General features: G+C 36.4%; 1 protein-coding gene across 1 annotated transcript in view; it reads right to left on the reverse strand.

The window, feature by feature from the left end:
• LOC110314331 (lamina-associated polypeptide 2, isoforms beta/delta/epsilon/gamma-like) overlaps window positions 1-18598 on the reverse strand; it is a 113515-nt gene that overhangs the window by 86874 nt on the left and 8043 nt on the right. Inside the window, exons 2-3 of the mRNA XM_021188749.1 lie at window positions 17492-17557; window positions 15422-15763 (exon numbers count right to left, since the gene is read on the reverse strand). Coding sequence (XP_021044408.1) covers window positions 15422-15763; window positions 17492-17557 — 408 coding nt within the window. The remainder of the gene's footprint in view (window positions 1-15421; window positions 15764-17491; window positions 17558-18598) is intronic.

Genomic DNA, 18598 nt, shown 5'->3' on the forward strand with positions numbered 1-18598 from the left:
CCACATCCTTGCCAGCATCTGCTGTCACCTAAATTTTTGATCTTAGCCCTTGTGACTGGTGTGAGGTAGAATCTTAGGGTTGTTTTGATTTGCATTTCCCTGATGATTAAGGACGTTGAACATTTTTTTCAGGTGCTTCACAGCCATTCGGCATTCCTCATTTGAGAATTTTTTGTTTAGCTCGGTATCCCATTTTTAATAGGGTTATTTGATTTTCGCGTGTCCATCTTCTTGAGTTCCTTATATATATTGGATATTACTCCCCTATCTGATTTAGGATTGGTAAATATCCTTTCCCAATCTGTTGGTGGACTTTTTGTCTTACTGACAGAGTCATTAGCCTTATAGAAGCTTTTTAATTTTATGAGGTTCCCATTTGTTGATTCTCAATCTTGCAGCAACAGCCATTGCTCTTCTCTTCAGGATTTTTTTCCCTGTGCCCATACTTTGAGTCTGTCCACCACTTTCTCCTCTATAAGCTTCAGTGTCTCTGGGTTTACATGGAGATCCTTGATCCATGTAGACTTGACCTTAGTACAAGAAGATAAGAATGGATTAATTCAAGGCCCATACCTAAACATAATGAACACAATATACAGCAAAACAGTAGCCAACATCAAACTAAATGGAGATAAATATGAAGCAATCCCACTAAGATCAGGCACTAGACAAGGCTGCCCACTTTCTCCCTACCTATTCAATATAGTACTGGAAGTCTTAGCCAGAGCAATTAGACAACAAAAGGAGATCAGGGGATACAAATTGGAAAGGAAGAAGTCAAAATATCACTATTTGCAGCTGATATGATAGTATGTATAAGTGATCCTAAAAGTTCTACAAGAGAACTCCTAAACCTGATAAACAGCTTCAGTACAGTAGCTGGATATAAAATTAATTCAAACAAATCATTAGCCTTTCTCTACAGAAGGAATAAACAGGGTGAGAAAGAAATTAGGGAAACAACACCCTTCACAATAGTCACAAATAATATAAAATACCTTTGTGTGACTCTAACTAAGGAAGTGAAAGATCTGTATGGTAAGAATTTCAAGTCTCTGAAGAAAGAAATTGAAGAAAATCTCAGAAGATGTAAAGATCGCCCATGCTCATGGATTGGTGGGATCAATATAGTAAAAACGGATATCTTGCTGAAAGCAATCTACAGATTCAATGCAATCCCCATCAAAATACCAACTCAATTCTTCACAAAGTTATAAAGAGCAATTTGCAAATTCTTCTGGGATAACAAAAAACCTAGCATAGGAAAAACTCTTCTCAATGATAAAAGAACCGACCATCATTGGGAAGAGAGGCCCCTTAGTCTTGCAAACTTTATATGCCCCAGCACAGGGAAAGGCCAGGGTCAAGTAGTGGGAGTGGGTGGGTAGGGGAGCAGGGGCGGGGGGGGCATATAGGGAACTTTCAGAATAGCATTTGTAATGTAAATAAAGAAAACAATAAATAAATAAATAAATAAATAAATAATTCATAAAAAATAACATCTGATGGAATCACCATGCCTGAACTAAAGCTGTACTACAGAATAATTGTGATAAAAATGGCATGGTACTGTTACAGGGACAGACAGGTAGATCAATAGAGTAGAATTGAAAGCCCAGAAAGGAACCCACACACCTATGGTCAGTTGATCTTTGAAAAGGGATCTAAAACCATCCAGTGGAAAAAAAGACAGAATTTTCAACAAATGGTGCTGGCACAACTGGTGGTTATCTTGTTAAAGAATGCAAATTGATCCATTCTTTTTTTTTCCCCAGAGGTTCATTAATATATTCCTTTTTATTAAATATTTTCTTCTTTAACAATTTAAATGCTATCCCAAAAGTCTCTTATGAATTAGGTCTTCTTTGAAAGTCTGATAGAATTCTTTACTAAACCCATCTGGCCCTGGGCTTTTTTTGGTTGGGAGACAATTATTAACTGCTTCTATTTCTTTAGGGGATATGGGACTGTTTAGGTCATTAATCTGATCCTGATTTAACTTTGGTACCTGGTATCTGTCAAGAAATTTGTCCATTTCATCCAGGTTTTCCAGTATTGTTGAATATAGCCTTTTGTAGTAGGATNTGATGATGTTTTGGATTTCCTCAGGTTCTGTTGTTATGTCTCCCTTTTCATTTCTGATTTTGTTAATTTTGATACTGCCCTGTTCCCTTTAGTGAGTCTGCCTAAGGGTTTATCTAACTAGTTTATTTTCTCAAAGAACCAGCTCCTGGTTTGGTTGATTCTTTGAATAGTTCTTTTTGTTTCCACTTGGTTGATTTCAGCCTTGAGTTTGATTATTTCCTGCAGTTTAGTCCGCGTAGGTGAATTTATTTCTTTTTGTTCTAGAGCTTTCAGATGTGCTGTCAAGCTGCTAGTGTATGCTCTCTCTAGTTTCTTTTTCGAGGCACTCAGGAAGCTCTGAGTTTTCCTCTTAGGAATGCTTCCATTGTGTCCCATAGGTTTGGGTATGTTGTGGCTTCATTTTTATTAAACTCTAAAAAGTCTTTAATTTCTTTATTTCTTCCTTGACCAAGGTATCATATAGTAGAATGTTCTTCAATTTTCACATGAATGTTGGTTTCTAATATTTATGTTGTTATTGAAGATCAGCCTTAGTCTGTGGTGTTCTGATAAGATGCATTGGATAATTTCAATAATTTTGTATCTGTTGAGGCCCATTGTGTGAAATATTATTTGGTAGATTTTGGAGAAGGTGCCATAAGGTGCTGTGAAGAAGGTATATCCTTTTGTTTTAGAATAAAATGTTCTGTTAATTCCATTTGTTTAATACCTTCTGTTCATTTCAATGTGTCTCTATTTAGTTTCTGTTTCCAGGATCTGTCCATTGATGAGATTGGAGTGTTGAAATCTCCCACTATTATTGTGTGAGGTGCAATATGTGCTTTGACCTTTATTATAGTTTCTTTAATGAATGTGGTTGCCCTTGAATTTGGAGCATAGATATTCAGAATTGAGAGTTCATCTTGGGGATTTTACCTTTGATGAGNATGAAGTGCCACTCCTTGTCTTTTTTGATAACTTTGGGTTGGAAGTCAATTTTATTCGATATTAGAATGGCTACTCCACCTTGTTTCTTGGGACCATTTGCTTGGAAAATTGTTTTCCAGCCTTTTACCCTGAGGTAGTATCTATCTTTTACCCCGAGGTGGGTTTCCTGTATTGTTGATGTAGCCAGTCTATTAGTCTATGTCTTTTTATTGGGGAATTGAGTTCATTGATATTAAGAGATATTAAGGAAAAGTAATTGTTACCTCCTGTTATTTTTTGTTGTTAGAGTTGGGATTCTGTTCTTGGGGCTGTCTTCTTTTGATTTTGTTGAGGGATTACTTTCTTGCTTTTTCTAGGGTGTAGTTTCCCTGCTTGTGTTAGTGTTTTCCCTTTATTATCCTCTGAAGGGCTGGATTCGTGGAAAGATATTATGTGAATTTGGTTTTGTCATGGAATACTTTGGTTTCTCCATCTATGGTAATTGAGAGTTTTGCTGGGTATAGTAGCCTGGGCTGGCATTTGTGTTCTCTTAGGGTCTGTACAATATCTGTTCAGGATCTTCTGGCTTTCATAGTCTCTGGTGAGAAGTCTGGTGTAATTCTAATAGGCCTGCCTTTATATGTTACTTGAACATTTTCCCATACTGCTTTTAATATTCTATCTTTATTTAGTGCATTTGTTGTTCTGATTATTATGTGTCAGGAGGAATTTCTTTTCTGATCCAGTCTATTTGGCGTTCTGTAGGTTTCCTGTATGTTCATTGGCATCTCTTTCTTTAGGTTAGGGATGTCCTTCTATAATTTCGTTGAAGATATTTACTAGCCCTTTCAGTTGAAAATCTTCATTCTCATCTATGCCTATTATCCTTAGGTTTGGTCTTCTCATTGACTCCTGGATTTCCTGATGTTTTGAGTTAGGATCTTTTTGCATTTTGCATTTTATTTGATTGTTGTATCCATGATTTCTTTGGAATCTTCTGCACCTCAGATTCTCTCTTCCATCTCTTGTGTTATGTTCCATATGCTGGCATCTATGGTTCCTGATTTCTTTCCTAGGGTTTCTATCTCCAGAGTTGTCTCCCTTTGGGTTTTCTTCATTGTTTCTGCATCCATTTTTATGTGATTTATTTTAAGTGAGTTATTAATGTCCTTCTTAAAATCCTCTACCAGCATCATGAGATATGATTTTAGATCCGAATCTTGCTTTTCGGATGTGTTGGGGTATCCAGGACTTGCTGTGGTTGGTGTACTGAGTTCTGATGATGCCTAGTGGTCTTGTTTTGTTTTTGTTTTTTTTTAGCAAGATTCTTTCATTTGCCTTTTGCCATCTGGTAATCTGTGGTGTTAGATGTTCTAGCTGTCTTTCGCTGGAGCTTGTTCCTCCTGTGATTCTTTAGCCTCTATCAACACTCCTTGGAGACCAACTCTCTCCTGTGGTCGAAGTGGTCAGAACACTCTCTGCAGGCAAGTGCTCCTCTTGCTGGGAAGGTGCTGCACAGAAGCCTGGAGCTCAGATCCACCTCCTGAGTCCTAGAGTCAGCTCTCCCTGACCCTGTCCAAGAAGCTCTGTTGCTTTTGCGACCCACGTGCCCTCCTGCGTAGACTGGTCTCAGTGATCCCGAGATTCTGGGTTTGCTAGGGCCTGCCTTTTTCCTTTGACCCTGTTGCTGCTAGCACAAGACCCTTTGGGTTTTTTGGAACTGAAGTTGTGTTCCACTCACCAGTGATCTTAAGGTCCCAGGTGTGCGAGGGTGCCTGCAGAGTGGAGTCCTCTGGGGACCTTGGTGCCCTCAGCTGAGATCACTTCCAAGATGGTGTGGTGGTGGCACCAACGAGAATGAACCCCAGGTGCTGGTTGGACAGGTGTCCTTTGTCCCTGTTCCTGCTAGCACAAGACCCTCTGGGTTTTTGGAACTGATGTTGCATTCCACTCACCAGTGATCTGAAGATCTTGGGTGTGCTAGGGTGCCTGCAGAGTGGAGAGACCTCTGGGGACCTTGGGACCCTCTACTGAGATCACACTGAAAATCAAAATAATGTATTCTTAAAACCAGATAATTTGGATAATTAGGACAATTAGCTTCCTAATGTGAAATTTTTTACTCATTTTAAAGAGTAGTCTCCTATATACAAGCTATAATTTCCTATTCTACAACCTGGTTTTAAAAGACAGGACATTATGGATCCTTATAAAGTATCTTTTTTTTTTAAGATTTATTTATTTATTTATTTATTTATTTATTATATGTATCTGTCTTCAGACACTCCAGAAGAGGGCGTCAGATCTTGTTACAGATGGTTATGAGCCACCATGTGGTTGCTGGGATTTGAACTCCGGACCTTCAGAAGAGCAGTCTGGTGCTCTTACCCACTGAGCCATCTCACTAGCCCATAAAGTATCTTGAATCACATTACTTTGAAATCAACTACTATTTTGTTCATGATATTTCAATAACACTAGGATATATCACTAGACTTCAGGAAGTCAGCAGGACATTTTTTTTCTTTCCCCATACTTTACAATGATTGAAACTAACAGAGCAGGAAGGGGTAAATGAGGTGGGGCATAGGAGAGCAGGTATCTTAGATACTTTTCTATTGTTGTGATGAGATAACATTACCAAGGAAACTTATAAAAGAAAGTATTTAATTGGGGCCTGGTGTACAGTTTCAGAGAAGAAGTCCATGATTATTGTGATAGGAAGCAGGCAGGCTTGGTGCTAGAATAGTAGTGGGAAGCTGGTGAACTGGGAATGGTGGGGGCTCTTCAAACTTGAAAGCCCACCCCACTAACGTACCTTCCCCAACAAAGCCACACTTTCTAATTCTTCCCAAACAGTTCCAATAGTTGGAGACTATATTCAGACACGTGAGCCTATGAGGCCATCTCAATCAAACCACCACAGCACGATAAAAAATGATATTGTGGATATAAGACTAAAGACATTTGAAAAAGCCAAATTGAAACTTTTCAGTGTAGAATCTTATTAAAATATATACATAAACACATATAAACGGAGTTTAAATTAAGTAATCTGATAATGTGTAGGTGTGTTTTCCACAGACTCTGTTTGCTATCAAATGAAAAGCTTTGCTAAGCATAGGTTACTTCTTTTAATGTTATTGGTCATTATGATTCCACGGACCCCCCATAAATATTATAGTATATTGCCAATGGTCTTGGTTACCCTTCAAAACTTGGTGGTATCATCATATTACTGAAGATAACACATATTTATCTTATAGAACATGAATGGATCAAGTTAGTGCCAATTCAGAAATTTGGTCACCAGTGGCCAACCTTTATAGTGCTGTACGTGTCTATAAATGCTACCTAAGGAGGAAAGTAAGCGGCAGGATTACCCAGTAGCAAGTCTCACTAGCTATAATAATTACTGGATTAACAACATTTACTCACAGATGCAGTAGTGGCATAAATATAAGAAGGGTAACCAACTACTTTCTGATTATATTTAAAACTCAATTCATAAGACAAAACCTATGCCTGTCACAATTAACTAGTCAAATTAACAATGACTGGCTATATCATAGGTCATAAGGGAGAACCCAATCCTATTTTTCTGGTACATGGATATAGTGTTAAAGTACCTCCTAACTTCTTATCACCATTCCCATAGATTAATGAATCTCTCAACCATCATCAGAGAAGCTTATTTTTTTATAGTAGATAGTGATTAATACAAAGAAATGTAACTACTCAATACACAAAAATAAGAGACTGTAAAGTGCTCAACTCAATGTGAGACATCTACATCATATTCTTGTCTCCCAAGGCTCATGAATCATCATAAAAGAAGAGTCAAAAAGACTGTAAATACCATCAATAGTGGACATCTACAGAGAAACAGCATTTGTTCAACATTACAGAGCTATTTCACACATGAACTAATAGTAGCTGTAATTAAATGCACAAGATAAAGTCAGGTAAAATCCTATGGATACAGGAGGGGCTCATGAAGTACCACACTTAGTGAAGGAGTTATTGGCCATTAGTGTATGTAGGGGAGGAAGAATTAGTTTGCTTCATGGATATAACCCTGAGAAGCTACTCACACTACAGTGGGAGATCTTATACCCTTGTACACACAGAAAACATTTAAGTGGGTGCAGAGTTTTAAAAATTAAGAGCATAAAGTTAGGTGTACAAATGAGTAGAGGCATATGAAAGGAGTTTGAGGAGAAGGAAGAGGAGGTGAATTTGATCGAAGCCCATATGAATATGTGAAATTTTCACACTATTTTTTAAATTAAAGTATATTTTTTAAAATAAATTTTGAAGTATGCATGAAAATGAATTTTCATTTTTCATGAATGTTTCAAGATTATAATAGGCTTCCATGTTATAATTGCTTCCTTAAGTTCATTTCTTATAAACTATTTTTGAATATGTGTTTGGGAATACTTTAAGCCTACATGTGTCATAAAAAATAATATTTGAAGTAGCCCTTGGGGGAAAGTGCCATAATATTGGTATTGCAAGTTTAGTGCATTCATAATTGAATGGGAGAACAGAAGAGCCATAAGTTTGTGTTTCTTATTATATAAAATCTGCTGATATAATAGAACATGTTATGACCACAATATTTTGTTTTCACCATAATGGTGTGGTGTTGTGTAGTGCTGACCAGAAAATGCTCACTGGCTTATAGATGTTCCTACTTTTAAAAAAAAATGTCAGTTCATTGAGAGAAAGTGCACTTATTCCCACTGGAAAAGATGTTCCCCAGGAAAAGTGACACATTTTTTGGCTATTTGTGTTTTGTGGTTTTAAAGTAAGCTTGGGTGCTTGTGTGGAAATCAAAATGAAAAGATTTCAGAAAATTTGTCAGTGTGCTGTTTTATACAAGGTACACTTTACTTTCCAGCAAAGGGGCTACTATAAATTGCCCTTCAATATCTAAATGAAAGTAATACATTGGGAAATTAGAGAAAAGTTTCTGTTTTTGATTCAAATAAACCTTTAGATGCCATTTTTTATACAATGATAGAACTTCATTGAAGTTTAGTAAATTCTACAATGAAAAAAATCCTTCTAAATTAATGATAAAGTTCAAAATGAGAAAATCAATAGATTTTATGTGAAGAAATAGTACAATAGAGGAGTATTTAAAGGGAAAGTTATTACCAATTATTAAACAAAATATTCTGTTATTAATAAATATTAAATTAATGATACATTACATTTAAAATGGAGAATCAATGTTTATAAGTGTCTTTCCTAAGTAGCATAGCTTTTATTTTCCATCAGAGTAAATAGAAAACACAATTAAGAACAGTTGCAATATCCCTTGGATATTCAGGTGGTAGACAAAGAAAGATGTAAGTGTAAACAGAGTGGGAGAGTGAACATATTATTCCATGAAGACAGCAACTTAAAAAATCAAAAGAGATATTTCCTTTAAAAAAAAGCTGTCAATGCTCTTGAAGTGGTATGATTTCTTTAAAAATTCAACTGCCACTTACTGTTGAACAATCACATATGAAAGTCATTTTATCACCTGAAAATAAAAGTAATATGAAGAAATTGTATCTCTGCATTCATATGTTTCCTGCATATAGATCAGTATATAACAATGATAATTTGATTGAATACGTGATCTATTAAGTGATTCTGAGTTTACTATGGATGTTATAGAAACAATTCTTGAAGTTTATTTTACAAGCATTATGGCTTAGAATTTGTGGAGAAGAGAATATAATGCACATGTTTTACAATGATAATATCAACAAGTTTTTGTTGATGACTTATGCTGAAAACAGTTGTTTCCCTGTCTCTTTAAACAACTGAGGATATTACTTGAAAATTATTTCTGAAATTACAGAATCATTAAATTTTGAATTTACTATAACTTTATGCTTAACTTTGTTCTTATTAATAATTAGCAATGAAAATAGTACACTCTTGAAAGAATATTGCACAAAATTATTTATTATAAAGTAATCCTAATGCCTGTCTTTATTTAATGAGTGGAGTCATTCACAGTTATTAAGGGTATAAGAGAATGAGTACTAGACTAAGACTTAGCAAAGTCAAGTCTTAAATCATTCATTTACTGACTCTCAAAATACCTTAATTTTAAATAATACACAAATACAAAACTGAAAGACGTACCATTAAGCCCATAGATTAATGCATCAGAGAAGCTTCTATTTGCTGTTGATAGTGGTTAATGCAGAGACCAACAAGTGGTCAAAGTGGGGAGAATTAGAGATTGTGTAATGGTCAGTACTAAATGCGGCATCTATATTATACTGCCCTCCAAGGCTCAGAGTTGTTGTGGAAGAGAATGAAGAATAATATAAGAAGTATGTGACTATTAGGAAAGAGTACGTTATGAATACAGGAAGGAAGCCATATATGTGAAATCACAGTGTTTGGGACTACATGCACAAAACCAAGCCAGACCAAATTCTGGCATGTAGAGGTGAATTGGATATGAAACCCAACCCCTGGATAAGAAGCAATTCATACTTGATAGCTGCTGGGAGAAGACTAGTTAGTGTTTTTTCTAAGAGTATAACCAAGCAAATTTATTAGTTTAATGGGTCCATATTCTTACCTATCAGTTATACTAATACAGTAATTTTCAAGTTGTTTCAATTTTAAAACAATTTATTTAAATAAGCCTCATAAAGGGGCTAATTATCTAGCACCAATAAAAACATAACTGCTTTGAGTAAGCCTGGATGAATTGTCTAGCCTAGTGTTATTGAAGTATACTTTCACCAACCTGTGTAGTTCATGGTAAAGCTCTTATAATCCATAGACCCAATATTTTCTATGCCTTCCTATACAGCTATGGTTCATGTGATTATAATAGAAAGCCTTTTGTCTGATATTATTCTACATAATTATTATATTACTGCAGTACAAAATAAATGTGTGAATTAGTAGATTAAACCATGAAAGTTTCTTTTCTCTTGACTTTTTAATATCTTTAATGATTGAGAAATTCATATATGCCTGTAACATACTTTAATCAAATCTAATTCCCCAGTCTAATCCCCTAGTTCTTCCCATAGTCCTACCACATTTCCCTTCACAAATTCATGTGTTCTGTCATTTTAGAAAATAAATATCACCAAGTTCCCTTAATGTTGTTTATGTGCTCTAGTGTTGTGGACCATTTAAGGATAACAGTGATTCTCTGAGGAGCCATATAACTAAAGAAAACTGGCTCTTACTCCCTCAGCAATCATCAGTTTACAATAGTTCTTCAACTAGAGGTGGGGCTTCACGAGTCCCTTCCATATCCATGCTGGAATTTTGGTTGGATGATTTGTTATGGATCTTGTGCATTCAGTAATTGTCATTGTTAGTCCATGTATGTAATGGGACTGTGATGTCTAGCAAATACGATTTCATTGGTAAATCACTTGGAAATATGTGCTGATTAGTTTTTGTCAAATGGACACATAGTAGAATCATGTACAAAGAGGGAACTCAAGTTGAGGAATTGCCTCCCGTAGGTTGGTCTGTGGGCAAGCATATAGGATATTTTCTTGGTTAATAATTGGTGCAGGAGGGCATAGGCCACTATGGGCAGTGCCAGTCCTAGGCATGTAGTACTTGGTTGTGTAAGAAAGCAAGCTGAGCAAGCCTATTAGTAGGATTCTCCAATAGTATTGCTTCAGTTCCTTCTAGATTCCTCTCTCAAATTACTACCATGGCTTTCTGTGAGTTAGACTGTAAAATATAAGCTGAAGTAAACCTCTTTCCTACAAGTAGCTTTTAGTATGTTATAACCACAACAGAAAGTAAATAGGAAAGTATGTAAGTAAACCTTATATTTGCAACCTTGACCTTAATTTTCCTCTTGAGGATGTGCTAAAATGTTGCAAAGGAATCTTTACAAAGTTTTGTCAGTTAACAGAAAAGAGCATTGTTTAAGTAAATACCTATGGAATTAATAAGATATTTGCATCCCTTTCTGGTTTAAAATATACACCCCAATTTCATTTGTTGAACACTAGAATTAGTGGACACAATATAGTGTTATATGGTTATTGAAACGTTATTAAAAGTCTCTGTTTCATATTTTACTGGTCTCTAAAATCACTATAAAATGTTTGACAGTACTCAATGAGGTAATATATTCAAAAGTTCTTAACCCACAGGAGTTAAATTCGTGTTTAGCACCTTTTTTAGTTGAAATATTTGGTTTTCTTTTATATGAAACCAACAACTTAAATTGTGTGTTCCTATACTTTTCCATAAAAGTATATCTTTGTATAAGTTTATGTCTTAATGAAAGAAGAATTTACTGGGCTGTTGATTTAAACCCTTCGTCATAAACTTTTCCTCCATGCTTACAGGGAAGATACTGTGAAGAACAATCTTAGTTGTCCCCAGAATCTACTTTGTCTATAATAATATCCATATTTATAAGGAAGAATATTCAAAATTTAATCATATCAATCTAACCTGAATTTTTTTCTTTTTTTTTTTTTTTTACTATTCCTATCATATTTGAAGGAGAACCAGCAGTACATATTTCTAGGAATATGCCCCATAATCAATATCTTGGTTGCAGAAAAAGAGCTCAGAAAACTTTGTGCAATCAAAAACTTAGCAAAGTCAGTCCACCAATTGAAAGGCTGTCCATTACACATCCAGTATTCTCCATGTTAAGTATATCTTTCATTTGCATGACTCCATAAACGTAGAAATATGTAGGGTAGGCAGGAAAGTAATAGAACAGCAAATTAAAATGTTTACTGTACTCAGTGTAACAGCATACCAATTCATATGACATTTATTCTGTTTCTTCAAGCACAATGATCTATTTTATCTGGGTCAGAAATTACTATGGAGATTTTGAGAAAACTAAAATTACATTTTCATATATTAACAGTGTCATGTGACAAAGTGAAAATAAAAACTATATAGTTAATTCTCAAAATGATAGCCATTAGAATCCATCTTATTTTATTAAGATATCAATGTTAGTGGGAGCCAACATTTTATTTTTTAATACTCTAAATCATCATATGACTTTGTGTTGTACTGTCCATACTTTGTTTTAGCAATCCAGAACATGACAAAACTATAATCTCTCTCAAATGCAGCTATTTGTTTAATTAATATTGTTTAAGACTGTTAAATTCTCATCACAAATGGATCATTGGGAGCTGAGATTGTACCTGCCTGATGCACTGTAAACCTAGTAGTATCTGGAATATTAAGACTTTAAGATAGCATTTGCTCTGTCATTGGGATCATACAAAAGTATTTATTAATCCAAATGGAGGGAAATGACTTTCATTGCTAAAAATGTGACACTTTCAGACTTTTCTTTTGACCACAATAATGTAGGCTATGGACAAAAAAAAACCCACCACCAACAACAACAACAAAAAAATCCAAACCAAAACCAAACCAAAACAAAACAAAAAAACCAATCACTATAGAACAACAGAGTTTTAGTGAAAACTATTTTAATTTAATTTGCTCTAATATATCATTTTATTATAAAATGTCTCAGAAAGCACTGAAGAAAGTTTTACAACATCCATATACATATCACTGAAAACAAGCAATAGTGCTTTGCCTCATACTTGCTCCAAAGAAATTTCTTGAGAAATATATGTACTATTATTTTTTAATTCAGATGCTTTTGTAGATATGTTGTAGCTGAGATGGAAATAGTATCATGACAGTCTGGATCCAAGGAAAACCACAAAGTCAGAGCACACAACAAACCTCATAGAAAAGATTTATTGGTGTGGTGGTGGTGGTAGTGGAGGTGACCACAGGAGTGTGGCTGCCGCTTCTCAGTGATAAGCAGTAGAGAACAAGAACTAAGCAAATCACAGGGCTTAATATGAGTGTATGGGGTGTTCTGAGGGGTGGAACTTTCTAGGGTAGATTGGGATTGAAGGAATTATGTGGCCTGATCTTCAGGCAACCTCAGCGATTGGTGGGAATTTTTTGATAGGGTGGAGCCTGGCTATTCTCTAGAGACTGGGAACCACAGCTAGGGAATGCCATTCAGGCTGTTAGAGAAGTCTGAGCTGGAAAAGGCTCTAGCCATTTGACTTCCTCAGGGGCAGGGCCTGACCATTGGAGCTCCTCAGGGATAGTACCTGGCCAATGGAGTTCTTCAGTGGGAGGGTTTGGAAATTGGAGCACTTGAGGGTGTGCATCAAGGGGTCAGGCCTGGCCACCAGAATTGTGTGTGAAGCCTGGTAGTTAGAGGTATCCTGGGGTGTGATCTACAAGGGGAGTCTCTGATTCGGTAGGAAAGCCACCACTGCAGCCCAAGTTGGTGTGAATATCCAAACTCAAATTGGCAATTAGTCTGAAGTTGAGCTATATAATTATAAGCTATGATTTTGTAATTTTACTGTGTTCACATAGCTATTGTTTATATATTTATATTTATATATGATATTTTTATTCATGTAAAATGGACATAAAGAGTAAATCTTACTTTGATATCATTTTGCCTTTCTTCTGTTTGATATTTGGTATTATTTGGTACTTCTATAATATTTAGCATGCACAGTTTTTTTTCTTCAATTACTTTTCCCGTGGGTAACTATGATTTAATGTCCTTTATCCACTTATATCTTTCCCTGTTTATACTGATTAGGGAATATAATGGGCAAAGTTAGCAAAATGAAGAATTATGCATAACTTTGAGGATGCTTAAATAGTGTGTAAGAGGCAAAGGGAAGTAGCCCCATAAGCTGAGAATGGGCCAGAAGGCTATACAACTGTAGGAAAGACCCATCCCATTCAAGAGAGAATCAAAGCTTCTGCCAAACCATGAAGTTATAGAATATAAGAATCAAGAAAATATAATCTTTAAATGTTTAGAACATGACAGAGTGGAGTGGAAAATGGTGTGTGTGTGTGTGTGTGTGTGTGTGTACATTAATAGGGATGAAACCTAGGGTCTTCTAAGGTAAGCAAATTCTGTCCTCATGGAATTATAGTCCTAGCCCCATTCTCCCTTTTAATTCTGGCACTGGATCTCCCTAAATTACCCGGTCTGGCCTCAAACTTACTCTGTACTTAAGACCAACTTTCAACTTTCAAAACCCTCATCTCCATCTTCCAAGTAGTTAGGATCAAAGGACTGTACCATCAAACACCACTGGAGACCAGATGGTAATGAAAAAAAGAAATACCCATAAGAGGGAGGATTCTTTAAGGCTGTCCTTAAAATTACTAGCATATGTTCTTGAGGTCTAAAGATAATAATTTAAGTCATTAGAAATATTAGATCCAGGGCCAGGCGTGGTGGCGCACGCCTTTATTCCCAGCACTTAGGAGGCAGAGGCAGGTGGATTTCTGAGTTCGAGGCCAGCCTGGTCTACAGAGTGAATTCCAGGACAGCCAGGGCTACACAGAGAAACCCTATCTCAACAAAACAAAACAAAAAATAAAAACAAAACCAAAACAAAACAACAACAACAAAAAAAAAACAAAAAGAAAAGAAATATTAGATCCAAACTCTCTTACCCTTTTCTATTTTGTATTTAATATCTTGTTTTGTGTTTTAACTCTCTAGAATGGTGATAGTATATTATCATTACACTTAAAATGCTTGATTTTTCCCCACTCATCCTACTTCTTTTATGAGCTTGATTTCCTATATAAGCGTGTGTGTGTTATATCACATGCGTATGTTATATATCACATACTATCTATAACATATCTATAACACATACATATGTTATAACATATATATGTATACCTTTATGATGTATATTTATATATTTTATATTAAAATTATATTATATAATTATACATTAACTATGTAATGTGGGGTGGTGAGCTGTGTACAGACAGCCTGGTCAAGCACAGGCCTTGAACCTCTGTGACCTGGTGAATGGTGATTTCTGCCTGCATGGGATGGCAGATGTTCAGCCAAGTCTCCTGGGCCCCTAGCTCCTGTGGCAGCTACAGCCTCCCCCACCCCCACCCCAGATAGGTTTGTGGACATTAGTCATGTAGGCAATGCCCCAAGTTCCTGGTATTCTGTCTGGATTCAACCCCCACAGTTACCTGGCAATAGCCAGGTATGCTCCTCCCCACAGTTACCCGGCAACAGCCAGGTAGGCTGGGCCCACTATTAAAGGGGATGTTTGGCCCCTCCTCTCTCTCTCTTACCTCTTATTCTCTTTCCCTCTTGCTCCCCTTCTCTCCCCATCCTCTTCTCCCCTCTCTCCACCTGGCCATGGCCGGCTTCTACTTCCCTACTCTTCTCTCTACTTTTCTTCAATAAATGCCTTAAAACCATGGACTGTCTCTTCTCATTGGGATCTGCTGTGCTGGAGCAAAGGAGCAGGTCTTTCCCTAATAGGAGGTTGGCACTTCGTCTAACCTCCTGTTGGGAACTCTCCCTGACTTCTCTAACCATGGCTGACAACCAACCTACCTGCAGACTCTCCTTATTCCTATGGTAAGCAGCTGGAGTTCTCTCCTCCCTGTCCTTTTCCATTCACCTTCCTGGCCAGAATTCACTGGAAGGACTCTGTTCTCAGCTATTGCATGACATCCAGTGGCATCTGCAGTCTGCAAGACTAAGAACCTGACGTCCCTGGCCTCCGTGCGGCCCAGGGATCCCAGAACCAGCTCTTCTGTGGTACCCAGCAGTATCTGTGGTGCCTGAGAGTTGGAGCCCAACTCCTGCAGGTCTGCGGGGACCCCAGACTGAGCCTTCCTCACTCCTGGAGCAGACTCCTGCTGCTTCTCACAGTCTGACCCCTGCCAGGCGGTGCTGTGGAGTGCATGCAGTCAAAATTTGCATCCTGCCTTGCCCAGCAGCCCTAGCCCCAAACAGACACAGGACCCCATTTTTGACCAACAATGTAACATATATAATTATATAATATATATTTTTAAAGTATATATATTATATGTTATGTTTTTCAACTTGATTCAGATGATATTTTTCATATTACAGGGAATTGTGAAGCTGCTATTCTGCTTTTTGCAGCTTCAATTATATTTTAAGCTTTTCTAAAGTTGTCTCTCAAATCATATTTTACTCTTTGCTGTTGTCTAATTTGCTTTAATGTTTTACTATGTTTTTATATCTAGGACTATTCTACCCTAATTCAGTCTAATCACATCCAACACTTCAGCACTAGGTAGGAAAGAAAGAAGACTAGAGGAGAAAGAGGGCATAGACCTCTTTAGGTTATTCCTGCTGATTAGAGGCATTGGGTTCCTTGGACTAAGTCCAGTATTTTCATCAGGCCATCATCTCCAACTACTAGTCTCTTTTGTCATGACCACTTGACAAGTTTCAGGGGCCAGCAGTAGCAAGGGGAGCAGCAGCCACCACAGGCCCTTTCAGGGCTCTCTCCTTTATACACTCTCTAGAGTCCTTAGAATTAAATTAACCACCTCTGGCAAAAATCACACCCTTGCTATGAGGCAAATCCTAATCACCTGCTGCGAAGCAGCCTCTTATCCCACACTGGGATTAAAACAAAAACATTTTCACATAATATAACTGGTTACATTTCTTAAGAAACCAAAATTGTCATTGCACTTTGACCTTCTACCATGTCTTCATCTGCTTGTGCTCAGATCCTGTCACTTGTTGACTCATTTGATCCTTAGATTACTGTATTTGGGGTGTTGCCTGGAGACAACTTCCAGGCATATTTTCTTTAATTACCTAGGATGGCATCTGAATCTACCATAAGATTATTTTCTATGGAAGCATTTTTCTAAAACATACATTTAACTGTGTGTGTGTGTGTGTGTATGTACACCTCTGTGTATGAGTGTATTTATGTCTGTGAATGTGCATATAAACAGCATCTCCAATTATAAATCTTTTAAAACATTACTCAAGAAATATAGCAGTTTATCACACACACACACAAACACACACACACACACACAAACACACACACACACACACACACAAAACAGCATTTTACAGCAGGATGTTCAGTGAAAAGTTTATAATAGAAAAAGAAGGGAAGAAATAACCAAAATGTTTCTTAACAAGGAATTGATTACATAAACAATGTTTTGTTCATAATAAGGAAGTCTTGTGCCATTTTTTCAAAAGCATAAGACGTATTTGTTGTTTTAGGAATACAGTATAGTTATTAAGAATAGGAAATGTTTACATCTGCTGAGCCAGTCACTAATGTATGACCTTGGACAAGACACTTAACCTTTCTGTAGTTTATTTTTATAAAAATATGGAAAATACTAGCCAATTCACTGGATAATTCATTTAGAATATTGTCTGTTGTGTAATTGCCTTATAAATGTTGTCCATTATCATTCTTAAGCACCAACTTTCAGAAACAAACAAATATATGTTACTGCATTTTCAGAAGAGTTTTAACCATTTGTGGTTTAATTGCATTCTTTAAAATTGTGTGGTATTTCTTAGTGTGCTTTATGTGTCAATTGAAGTACTATGTTCAGATAACGGGCACACAATAGGAAACATGTCCAGGGAGTACTAAGTGCTTACTTATTCCAGAAAACTGTTGACTCCATAAACATTTTCGTAGAGCAGGTTTTCAGTAATTCATTTGACCTTTGGGAAGAGAAAAATATTCATTTATGCAAAAGGCATATTGCCAATCTAGAAATCATTCTTGAATAAATTTATGGTTATATTGCTTGATTTTGTAATACAGTAATAAAATATTAAGACCCATAAAATTGACCATAGTGTTCTGGACTGCATATAAAAGATTAGACAAATTTTTGTTTAATCTATGTTCTTCGAAAGGTCAGTTAATAGTCCATGTCCTTGCACTTGTTGAGTCTCTGACCATGTATATGCATTAGACACTGCAACACTAAACACTCTGTTTTCTTTAAGATCCATGTTTATGACTTTAAGAAACTGTATTATATCCGCTTATGCAACAACCTCATGATTTCATTAATAGTTTTTATTCTCACTTTATAGAAAAGAGGATGGATAGTCCTGGTGAAAATCACTTGTGATGCCCAAGACACGTAAATAATAAAAACCAATATTTTAGTCTTAATCATCTAAAGTGAAGAAAGGGGATCTTTTAATTGTGTCATACATTTATTTCAACATCTGAAATAGTTTACTTCAAGAAATTTCCACTCATCACAAAATCAACACATGAAATACTCTTAATGCATTTTATTGAGAGTAATTACTTGAATTCACACAGAACATGGGTCCTACTTCTGATCTTTAAGAATATACATGTATTTAGATTAAATAACACCCAGGTCCACATACAACTAAAACAATAGGTAAATGACATAGGTATGATTAAAGCCAAAGGTTTCTGTGGTGTTTTGAATAAGATTTTTTTCCCACAGCATTGTTTGGAGAGGCTCAATAAATGTTGCCCTGTTGGAGGAAGTATATCACTAGAGGTGTGCTTCGAGAGTTTAAAGGCTTGTACATTTGGGTGGTTCTTTTGGTTTCATGCAACGCGCTACCGTCTCGCCAGCAAGAATGACGTGACACATCGTTAGGATCCTTCTGCAGTAAAGCTTTAATGCATCTTGAGAGGCAATGCATAAGCTACTCGAAAGCGGAGACCCAGAGGTGAAAAACCCTCTCCCTTATATAGGAAATGTTCTC

The sequence above is a fragment of the Mus pahari genome, chromosome X, assembly GCF_900095145.1.
Source record: "Mus pahari chromosome X, PAHARI_EIJ_v1.1, whole genome shotgun sequence".
In the NCBI taxonomy this organism is placed as follows: domain Eukaryota; kingdom Metazoa; phylum Chordata; class Mammalia; order Rodentia; family Muridae; genus Mus; species Mus pahari.